The sequence below is a fragment of the Brachyistius frenatus genome, unplaced genomic scaffold (genome assembly GCF_029030835.1).
Source record: "Brachyistius frenatus isolate BFR_SWC_R1_liver_20210118 unplaced genomic scaffold, ASM2903083v1 Contig_1, whole genome shotgun sequence".
Classification (NCBI taxonomy): domain Eukaryota; kingdom Metazoa; phylum Chordata; class Actinopteri; family Embiotocidae; genus Brachyistius; species Brachyistius frenatus.
The window spans coordinates 12,262,501-12,275,000 of record NW_027210600.1 but is presented as its reverse complement, the minus strand read 5'-3'; the positions used below and the strand labels follow the sequence as shown (position 1 = coordinate 12,275,000).

Sequence of the window (12,500 nt, the reverse complement as noted above, 5' to 3'; positions counted from 1 at the left end):
TAAGCGCTGGCACAAAGACCTATGTGCCTACTTCTGTCTAAACTAAGCACAGATTTATTTTATTTTCCAAATCACTGTAACGTTGATGGATTGATTTCACACGGCAATCAGACTGGTATCATCTGAATCAATCTGCAGAAGCTACACCATACTTAAGCTAAGCATTTTGTATTTATATTTAGACGAAGATACATGACAGATAAACGGGAACATTTCCTCGCATAGAAATGTTGTTGCTTTTTTGTTTGTTTGGCTATTGTCCTACAATTTTCTTCTTATTTACCAACCAATATAAACACAAACACTGATACTGTATATCTGCAGTAAGATAATATTAGCAGACTTTCAGGTCTTACTTCAAACAGTAGTAATAAGTCGGTCACAAGGATAGAGTAACCACCACACAATATTTGATAAAACTAGTTTCATGTCTTTTCTCTCCGTAATCGGGCCCATTTTGCGCGCCTTTCTTTTTACTGTTAATTATGGTCTTAATGTCCACCGCATTGAACAATGAGGTGATGACAAAAGTTGTATTATTCTTTTTTGTTGTTGTTGTTGTTTAGTTTGGAGGTACCGCTTACACAGCATCCATAACAGTGAAAACACAACAGCCATAAGAGTGTCGCCCATGTTCACGTGGCAGATATGCGTCACGTATGAACAGGTGTGTGTGTTTATCTCGGAAAGCAGAAATACCAGCCATAAATCAACTTCTTCCTCTCTTATTCTTCCTTTTCTGACTTTTTTATTGACTGCACTTAACCCTCCCTCAGAGAAACATAAAGTGCTGAATTTGTTAGCCCCGTTTTTAATGGACTGCCTTTCTCTACTATTTTGGGATTATGCTAAAGGAAAGCCCCCTCCACTGGGAAGGTGGGGGCAGCTTGTGTACCCTAAAATGTATGACTGCATGTGTGTGTGTGTGCGCGCACGCGTGCACGTACACGCATACTGAATTACATAGAAAGCATAGAACGATAAGTCTGTGTTTTGTTCTCTCTTGTGTTCTGCGTAGAAGAGTGACAGCCCCTGACTTACCCCTGCATTATCCCTTCCTCTCAGTTTGTGTGTGTGTCTGTGGGTGGGTGTGTCTCTGTGGGGGTGTATGTGTCTCTGTCTGTCTGTCTGTCTGTCCGTCCGTCCGTCCGTCCCTCCCTCTAACCCTCCTCTTAGCTGTATAAAACCCTAAGAGGTAGCTCTGATAGCACACACAAGAATACAATTTCAATTTCAATTGGCAGCCCTGTTAAAAAAGGACTATGGAGATGGCAATCAGGCCTGGGGGAAAGCTGTGCTCCCAGTATTTGTGTGTGTGTGTGTGTGTGTGTGTGTGTGTGTGTGTGTGTGTGTGTGTGTGTGTGTGTGTGTGTGTCCCTTCCTCATCTGCTGAATATGAAGCTTTTGCCTTCTATTAGTTAAACAGGCAGATGTCACTGATGTGGACTGTGTATTAGTGCATTGTGTGTTTTATTTGAGTGTGTGTGAGTGTGCTTGCTCTGGTGTCCCCATCACATTGACTCTTTAATAAATATGCCTGCCATTCTATCAGCAGTCAAACAACATATGAATGCTCAATGACACGCTTGACAAGGCATGCAACTGTGGCAAATGGGGTACACACACACACACACACACACACACACACACACACACACACACACACACACACACACACACACACACACACACACACACACACACACACACACACACACACACACACACACACACACACACACACACACACACACACACACACACACACACACACACTCTTATGAATGATGCCTCTTTTATAGTGGTACAGTGTCCTGTCTTCCTTTGCCGCTCCTCTTCTCACTATCTCCGACTGATATCAGGTCGAAGGCTGAGATGCTGCTGAATGTTATTTTTGCAGCTGAGATGTACCACTTTAAGGAAAATTAAAAAAAAAAAAAAAAAAAAAAAAAAAAAGGCTTAGCTGTACTAACAACATGGTCAAAGGTTTTCCTTGTTTAAAGTTATATGAGGTCCAACACAGCTTTATTCTGCTCACCTGCTTATCAGCAATCCAAGATAATTCCACACCTGTTTTAAACATGTGATGTGATGTTCGCTATGATTAAATCTACTATTTTTAGAATTGGTCCTTCAAGCAAAAAAAAAAATCCAAACATTTCCGTCTCCCAACTTATATAATGTGATGCTTTCCTCTGCCTGATGGGATGTTAACCGAGTGTCATTTGGCTTGTGAGTGTTGAGCAGACAGATGAAGCAGTTTGATGCCATACTTGGGAGATTTGGGGAAATTTGTTGGGTATTTATCTTCTACCATTGTTACTGACCAAATAAATGTCGTATGAGTTCAGAAAATAATGGCAGAATTTATCGATGAGAAAAGTTTGTAGCGGCCCTGAATGCTAACTTGTCAGGCGAATAGAAGTTTTCCTGCCTCTGCAAATTTACAGATGTCAATCAGTAATATTCTTTTTAGTGGGAGTGCGGAGACACAAACAGCCACCGGGGTTTGGTTTTTACCTATTTTAGTTTTCAGTTTTGAATTCTTAAATTGGGTAAAACCATATTTATTTCGTAGTGTATTCTGAAAAGAGAAACGTGAGACTACAAGTCTGCTCTTACAGCCCCAGCACGACCATTGCTAGTATGGCCAGGGGAAGTGGAAGTGTCCCCGATGCTGCATGGTGATCTTGGCCGGTAGTGGACAATGAAGGGGTTAAAGCCTCCACACTCAGGACAGCAGGTCTGAGAGGTAATGCATGGCTGATGAGTGCTGGGCTAATGAGCAGCTCTGTTAGCAGGAAATGAAATGACTGCCTCTGCATTTTAAGTCTCTCTGTCGCCTCCATTGACTGACTAAAGATATTCATCTCCGCCGTGTCAAGGGAGGGAGCGGGTGGGGGGGGGGGGTTCAAGTAAAGAGAGGAAGAGAAAGAGAGAGAGAGAGAGAGCGAGGGAAAGAAGGTGAGGGCATCTTTAGAAGAACCAGAAGACTTAATGCAATTATTAGAAACTTGACCATAAATGACAACTCATCTGGCGCTGGCCCGGTAATTAATTGTCTGCTAGGAGGAGCGCAGGGGCTCGGGAGGGTGAGGAGTGGGGAGACGGAGAAGAGAAAGCGAGGCAGGCGGGTGATTGGGGGAGGCCAACATGACAGGTGAGGAGAGACGCGGGGAAAGAGATGAGGTAAGACGAGGCAACAGCTTAAAGATCGTTGTTCGAGTTCAAGAGAAAAACAAAAAGGTTTGGACACGGCGAAACAGAACACGTACCGTCAGCGATGGAGGCAGAGGGAACACGAGGAGGAGAAAACGGGTGCGCCTGGAAACGAAGGAGCCGCAATAAGAAAGCACGAGAGTGTAGATAGTGTGACGGATCCAGCGACCGTGGTAAATTGGTCAGTATTGACCTCGCCGGGGCTCAGTTTAACACTCACACTTGTTTGCTATCTTAATTGACCACAGATAACGAATTACCATTTCTGGGAACAACAGCACATTACTCTCCCTCTCTGACTCTGACTCAGACCGACCGACCGACCGACCGACCCCCCCCCCCCTCTGCTTACTTGCCTTTCTCTGCCAGGCTCTCTGTCTTCCTGGTTTGTAGCTATTTTGAAGGAAAAAGAGGAGTAGTCTGTTCACCAAATATTGTAAGTTTGCAAAAACTTTACCAAATTTAACACCATTTAAGACTGACTCTGCCGGACCAGCATGTATGACATAAACCTAACAGCCTGTCCAAATTTCTTGCTCATTAGTTTGGTCTTAGTCGTCACACGGCACATTTAAATTCATCCTCTTTTCCACCCGACTCCTTCTACTCTGCCATCTATCTCTTCTCTTTTATCACTTCTGTCAGATTCCTTCTTTATAGCTTCGAACAGTAGCCGGTTAAGTCCCCGATATTCCTAAAACCTGTTCCATTTACAGGTTACAGCTTTGTGAGGCTGAGTGACCGTCCACTGGCTGCTGCATCTTAAGGTTTAGCTTGCTAAGATCCGTAAGTTTGCCAACTTATAAATCTCAGGTCCAAGATCAGTGTTCACCAAACTGGCTTTTGATTGAGCACTTAAAGGGAAAGTTTGGGTTGTTTGAAGTAAGATTGTATGAAGTACTGAGCCACAGTCAGAGCCTTACTTGCAGTAAATGGGGGTCGGCGCATCTCTAGTTTGGAGAGGCAGGAAGCTGTAACAGCATGAAAGTTAAGCTACGTACTGCTATGACCGGGGGTCAGCAACAAAACTTATTTTAGCCGCGGAAAAAAAAAAATCAATATCAGTTTAAGTGTACGCTATAGTTAGAATATCTTCACCGCTTTACCTTGCAGGCAGACAGCCCTTCCTCACAGGGAACTCACACCGTTATATATCGCTCTCTTCAACGCCACCACAGTGCATTCAAACAAACAGTCGTTTTACCCTGCAGGACACCGGCGGTGTTGGTCCACCGGTTAGTTTGCTTGTGTTATGTTGTAACTTTGGCGTTAGTTTGAATCTCAACTTATGTGTTAAAGCCCCACCAAAACCACACAATACCACTGAACAACAACACAACCCCACTTCAAGCAACCCGGACTATCCTTTCAAACATTTGTTGTTCAGAGTTGACAACCAGCGTGTGTGAATCGTTGAAATACACAATTTTCGGTGGGTGTCTCTTGACACTCAGAAAATCAGTTCCTTGGTCCCTTTTCAAACCTTTTCATGGAAGATATTTTGGACATGTCACAATCAGAAAGGCATAGGTGTAAATAATATAACGAATGCCTAAATTTAATTTTGTAAGTTGGCTCCTTTTCATTCTGTCATGGTTTGCTGAATTCATGTTATGAGTAAGACAGGTGCTGGAACAAAAACAAATCAATTTCTCACGTGAAAAAAATCTGTACCAGTATTTGTGAAACTGAAGTCGATAACTCAGCAGTTAAACATTACATTCATTATAGCTGACATCTATCTAAAGTATGTCTGGATTTCACCCTGGAATAACCGAAAAGTGTGTGTGTGTGTGTGTGTGTGTGTGTGTGTGTGTGCGTGCGTGCGTGCATGTGTGTGAGGGGGGAGGCTGGGCTCTGTTGCCCTTTTGATGTCATTTATTTATTGTTTTATTGATGCGGTGCTCATTTTGTTTGTCTGTTGTCTTAGTGTGGAAGCTAATGGGGGATCCAAATACAGAATCTATCTAAAGCAAAACAATAAGATTCAGTGTTTTGCTCAAGGACGAAACCATGAAAGAGCGACATCGATGCCCAAAGATTTTAACTCTGTTTTAAATGGCTCGCTAACAAATGAATTAATTTATATTCATGCCGCACAACTTATGATTTGAATGTGTTCAAACTAAAACATCTCATGTGACTGCCACGTCTTCTCAACATGCCAATCCTTTCCCAGTGTATCAAAAATCCGTCTGTCAGCTTCATCCTCATCTTTCCATGTCTGTACTTCCTCTCCATCGCTGCCCTCCCTCCCCCTCCCCCTTGTGTGCCGGGGCTATAATGTGCTCCTGTGGTTGTAGTAAGCAGGCCATAGTGTCTCTGAGGCCTTGTGCTACACCACCATTACTATCTGGCCTGCCTCCACTACAAATTGGATGAACAGGCACTGACACATTTTCAATATTATTACATTAAACCAAGTGGATTTTGATTGATAACCTAATATTGGCCTAATGCAAAACATCAATCATGGCAAGTATATTAATTATTTAATATTGTGGCGTAATTCAGAAATCGATGCTGCCTCTGTGTTGAAGGCACCGAGTACAGAGGGAGGGAGGGAAGGAAGGAAGGAGGGAGGGAGGGAGGGGGAGAGAGAAAGGGAAGGGAGAGATAAGGAGAAAAGGAAAGCTCCGTCCCTGAAGACCTCAGCAGATTATATGATGTTTTGAAAGGAGAGATGAGGATGTAAAATGGTGTGTGTGTGTGTGTGTGTGTGTGTGTGTGTGTGTGTGTGTGTGTGTGTGTGTGTGTGTGTGTGTGTGTGTGTGTGTGTGTGTGTGTGTGTGTGTGTGTGTGTGTGTGTGTGTGTCTGTGTCTGTGTCTAATGGATAGAGTGATCCCTTCGGCCCCAGTGCGGATAGTGCTGGACAGGTCGCCCTTGATGAAGTCTGGACAACAGATGAAAGACTGTGAGATTATATGCAAGTGAAGATCTTAATAAAGGTTGAGTCACAAAAATAAAAGGTGGGGGAAAAAAATAAAATAAAGGAGTGAGAGAGGAGAGAGATGGGAAAGAAAAAAAAGCAAGGGGAAATGAGTGGAGGAGGGATCGAGCGCTGCGTCTCCCCTGTGTTAGATTGTTTCTCACTAATTGCGCTTCATTAGCGGATTACACACACTGTCACCACGGTAACAAATGTCTTGCTGTCTGGTTGCCGGGCGCCCGTCATGTATAATGAATGTGGCGGGGTGTTTGTCAGAATGTAATGTAATTACAGCTAGATGAAGTTTGCCTTAAGTGGTTGACTTGTCTGCATGTGGCTCACTGACAGAGTAAACAAACAAACAACATTTCTTCATGACTCGTTTTCTTCTCTTCTCGTAGTTTTTTTTTTTTTTTTACTTTTGTCAATATTTCTGTTTGGCATTTGAATCGTTCCTTCAAAGACATTATTTAGAAGGGTTCATAGTGTGGGAATGGCTTAGGTTTGTGGTCTGACTGAGAATGGCAAGAGGTCTGATGGATGGATGGATGGATGGATGGATGGATGGATGGATGGATGGATGGATGGATGGATGGATGGATGGATGGATGGATGAGACCGTATGTAATTTTAGAGATGGTGTAGATTTACACTGTGATGCTGCTGGCTGCATTAGCAACTGAAGCCTGTCGATAAGCCTTCCTCCTTCTCAGCACACACACACAGACACACACACACACACACACACACACAACGCACAACACAGTGAAACGCCACAGCCTGGGTGGAGTTGTCAGTAATGGAGGCCAGAGTTGGACATGGGGTGCTGGGATCGGGGACGGGGGCTGTTTGTGTTCTCTTGATCTTTTGATTTCCACTGCTGCAAATTTGAAATGTGCCAAAATTGCATCTATTATTTACTGCCAATTTGCTCTTTTTAAAACAGACTGCTCCCCACTCCTCCTCCGCTTCCTCGGCTCGCCGTTCTGCTGTTGCTGTCCTGATAATCATACACACATTTTTTATTAATTCACAGATAATAAGCTCCCAGTTCTTTCTTTGTAGTTGGAAATTATTATTATGACTGCCAGCAGTGTAGCGACAATATTAGTTAACCTCTGTCTGGTGTAGATGCAGACGCATGAAAATGCACACAGCATTTCAGTCTGACAGGTTAACAATTAAGATCATTTTTCTGTATGTGTTTTTTCTTTTGATTACCCCCAAAACCTTTTTGATATCATCAGGATCAATTTCTCTCGGAGCCATTTCCATCCTGCTGAGTCTACCACTGAAACTGGTTTTGACAGTTCCTGACTGTATTCCAGCTATAGATTAATTTATTAGTTTATAAATCAATCAGCAAAAAAACAAATTATCTGCTTAAACTTTTTGGTAATTAATCATTTAAAAATATATTCAACAAAACTGTTGACAAATCACAGATTTAACTTTTCAAATGTGGAATATTTTGTGTAAAATCAGGTGAGTGAGGTTTGGACTATCAGTCACCACAACAAGACATTTTCACACATCATCTTGGGCTTTGTGATGGCATCTTTTGCTATTTGTTGATTATATAATGCTACAATGAATGAAATGTTCAAGAAAATTGGTAGGCAAGTTATTAATAAATGATAATTAGCAGTTATTACCTGATACTAGCTTGTCAGAATTTGCCATAGCACAATTAATAGAGTTTATTCTGTGTATTGTGCGTGTGCATGTGCGTTTGTGTGTGTGTGTGTGTGTGTGTGTGTGTGTGTGTGTGTGTGTGTGTGTGTGTGTGTGTGTGTGTGTGTGTGTGTGTGTGTGCGCGCGCGCGCGTGTCTGCTAAAGTGCTTTTATAAAATGACTTTTTGCGTGTGCACTTTATTTACAGTCGGGGAAATGTGTTGTTGTGTTGCAGGGACGGCGGGAACATCAAAGGCAGATTAGAACATCTGGTAAGTTCTATTTGACACGCACACACACACACACACACACACACACACACACACACACACACACACACACACACACACAGACACACACACACACTTTGATATCTGCATTCTTAATGAAACCTCCGCAATTGGAGCTGAATACCTGCAGCTAAAAGGCGGGAAGAGAGACGGAGAAAACAGGGATAGAGGGAGGATCGTGGATCCCCTAGGGCCTGGTCCAACGTTTATATTAGCATATTATCATTTATCCTCAATTCTTCCCAAACACACACAGGCAGACCACTGAGGTTCTCGCTCATTTTAGCTGGTAGTTGTGGATATTTGATGTTTTGCTGGTGCGCTCACCTGTTTGCACATGCTTGTATGGAAGGAAGATGGGTTTTCTTCACCAGGACACGGGCTCCCAGTCTCCCTCTGTCAGCCCGGCCCATTCCTCACTCCTCTCCCAGCCATGAATCCAGGACCTGCTGGAAACATTCTCCTGGGACAGCCCTGAAAATTTAATGCCCAACGTTTCCAGGGGTTCTCTTGCTACTTGCTTTAATACAGGGTCAAAGTGCCGTGCAACAAAGTGAAAAGGTTTTCTCTCCTCTTTTTGGGTGGGAAGAAACCAAGGTTTGATGTGCCCCGTATTCCAGGGGATGAATTATAGACAGGGGTCAGTGAGGGTCCCGGCTCTCTGCGGATGTCACATGCCCTCCCTCCCTCGCCTCCCTGCATACTAAACTGCAGCTCCCAGCACCCTACGCAAATGACCCCCGCCCCATCACGCGGTACGCAAATGACCCTGAATATGCCACACAAATGACTGACCCCGAAATCCAGACAGTTCTCAGTAACTCTCCACTTCAGCGAGCTGCAGATCTCATAAAGGTGAAATCAGATTTTAACATTGTCAAGCTCAGTTGCAGAAATGTTCCTCCTTGCTGTTGTTGACAGGATTCACAACTTTGAGTTCGGCGGGAATGAACTGACAGCTTAGTTTTCCATGTCGTGCATTCATACTATGATTTACATGTTACAGATACTTTTTTTTTTTTTTTTAAATCTAAAACATTGTGCCCTGCATTGAGCACTTACTAGAGTCACTGGTTGGCTACAAATCCCTCCTTCGGTCACTAAATCACTGCTCTCAAATAACAGATACTCAATACTCTACACTGAGTGCTAAATAGATAAATACAAAAAATCAGACACTCTTCTCCTCCGCGTCGTCACCTTGAATCGTGGAATTGTCACTAAAAACTATCGTACATGCCACAAACTCCACCTTTGTATTCTACTGTGGAAAGTTCTCAGGGCACTATAGAGTTCAGATATCTCACACTTATAAAATACAATGACGGACATTAAATATAGCGCATAATGTAGTGATGGTCTACTTTGGGTTTGGAGACGTCTATGGGTGGGGCCACAGGTGTGATTGATGGAGTACTCCATTAAAGGTGGGGTGAATTATTTATGAGACGATCAGATGCATAAACAACATTAATCAATATGCGAATGGGCAGTTCTAACATTACGAGAGTGTGTCTCAAGTTGAGAGGAGTCTTCCTCTTAAAGGCATGTGGAGGAATGTGAACTCATTTTAATGAGACATAAGTGATGCTGGGTCAGTAAGTGCAGACCGATATCTCTGCAAGTGCTTCACTGTATCTGCTGTATAAAGAAGAGAAGTTTTCATGTTTTCACACTTCTTACACAATTATGTGACCAAAGTCACCTTGAATTATTGATTCATACCATAACTTGATTACTAATTCACATATGTTGTACAGAGCAGTAGTAAATAAACGTCTTTTACACGTCTGCGGAGGGATTGGTTTTGTACGTGCGAGTGTGTTCATGTTAGTTTTCTCGGCTGGAGTTGGTGCAGCCATTTTGCATGTGAATGTGTGTTTTGTAGTTTTTCCGTACATGTAAGTGTAGCTGCTGTAGAGGAACCTGATTATGTTTGCGTTTGATTCGTAGTCGCGTCTTTGTCTTTATACTCATCAAGGATAGCTCAGGAGTTAAACATTACACATTTACACAGAGCAAAGACACACACACACACACACACACACACACACACACACACACACACACACACACACACACACACACACACACACACACACACACACACACACACACACACACACACACACACACACACACACACACACACACACACACACACACACACACACACACACACACACACACACACACACACACACACACACACACACACACACACACACACAGAGTGGTATGTTTACCAGTGTATATGTTTTTCTGTATATGTCTCAGGAAATTTGAATAGCTGAATACTGAGTGTTTGAATTTATGGGTGTGTTTATGCTTATGAGAGAGATTGCACCCCAGTAGTCAGCTGCCTGGGGAGTGCAAGACTCTGATTATGATTCGGGACAGAGAACTGTAAATAACAGAGCTCATCTCCCTGTGAGGTGGTGTTACAGGGCTGTTGGAAATGTTGTTTCCCTCAATACCTCACACATATATCCCTGTCGATTTGCAAGCGGGCATTTATGACTCTTTGATGATCTACTGCCCTTAAGATTAGAGCATCAACCATATTGACACTTACTATGGTGGCATATATACTTTCAACCAACTACCTTGATCCTGGTCTCAGTCACTTTTTATTTTCTACAAATCATACTCACTTTATGGTGTGAATTTATGTCATTTTCAGTGGTTGTCAGTAACTCTTTCACTTTTTACTCATAACAAACGCATATGTCCAAAATATTCACACTGATGTGACAATCAAGCCTCTGTTCCTGTTATTCTTGTGCTTGATTTTTCCTGATGAATACCAACACAACCGTCCTGTTTCGTGTACGAGTGAATGACTGGTGAGGTAAGTAGGTGGGCAATTAAGATCTGTGTAGTCTAAGGTTTGTGTTATTGTTGGTTTGGTTTGTTTTGCTTTTCGTATTTCAGCAGCTTGACTGAGCGCGATCAGTAACAATGCAGAGAGAAAGACTGAAGTTAATTGCTCCCAGTGCTCTGCGTTGGTTTCGCGCGCACACACACACACACACACACACACACACACACACACACACACACACACACACACACACACACACACACACACACACACACACACACACACACACACACACACACACGCACACACGCACACAGGACCACATAGTAACACACACACACACAATCACCTTAGTCTGAGTTCCTCGCTCTGGGAGAAATGGAGGAATAGGAAGAGAGGTGGCCTACAGCAGCTAATCAGTCCAGATGCACAGCTTTTTAGAGCAAAGTAGAAGAAAGCCAGCAGCTCAATCAATACACGAGGAATCAGCCTCATCAGGATTACTGGCTCAATCAGCAGCTGTACTCATCGTTCTACCACTCACACTGCCTGAAGAAAGATAGAAGGAGAGGGAGGGGGGGGTAGGAGAAAGGAGGTGAGGGAGATATGTCAGCGGTCCTGGGAGACGATGGTTGTACAGAACGGGATGGTTGTTGCTGGTTTACAGGTCAGTCCGGGGTTGCAGGTTGAGTTGAGGTCATGCCTCCCAGAAAACTGAAGTGATCAAATCTGTGTTGTCATTGTGGGATTCACGTTATCTCTTGATGTCACATTATAGGCCTTTTCTAAAATCAATAGGAAGGTCATGTATAGATTGTCAATAGAAAAATTGGGATTTTAATGCATTTTATTAATACATGTAATTGTTTGCCCATGACCAGTAGTTACACCAATTTTATCCAGTAATATAGGCACACATAAAGCAACCTATTTTTTTTTTTATTTTTTTTTTTTAAATCTTCAACAGAATTATTACAGTATATCTGAGTCTTTGTCAAATCGGCTTAGTAGTTGCCCATCTATGGTTGCTATGAGGTATTGTTGATATGTCTGCCAATAGTTTAAACTTTTGTTGCCCAAGTGACCTTTAAACCCTCCTCTTGTTATTACTAGAACAAGCCATTCATTTACAGGTAACTTAAACAGCTGTAAATGTTATTGGACAGTAAAATGTACTTAAAGTAAAGTAATCTTGAGATACATCACACCGCTTCAACCTCACTACAGCAAAGTATCAAAATCTCTGTTCAGGTTGTTCCATGTGGCTTAAATGATGATGATAGAAAAATCAAGAAAAATGAAAAAATTACACATCTTTTGATCATACTGATTTTTAACTATAGAATATAAGTGGATAGTTTTGCACTCGTTTAATTATTAGAAAAAGCACACGAAAACAAAAGAAGAAGCAGAACACTACTGCATTGGTTCTTCTTAAGTAGGATTGAGCTTTCAGAGCTTTTCTGGGAGCTGCTTTTCACTCCTTATTTCATCCAAAAAGAATATTGTACAGCTTCAAATTGTGTATTTTTGCAAAGTTTGTTTTATCGTAAAAATAACGTC

At 42.5% G+C, this 12,500-nt stretch overlaps 1 protein-coding gene across 1 annotated transcript in view; it reads left to right on the top strand.

The window, feature by feature from the left end:
* The window catches only part of rsrc1 (arginine/serine-rich coiled-coil 1), a 117,584-nt gene that overhangs the window by 37,637 nt on the left and 67,447 nt on the right, over nt 1–12,500 (top strand). The window contains exon 5 of the mRNA XM_069690531.1: nt 8,059–8,095. Within this exon, the coding sequence (XP_069546632.1) occupies nt 8,059–8,095 (37 nt within the window). The remainder of the gene's footprint in view (nt 1–8,058; nt 8,096–12,500) is intronic.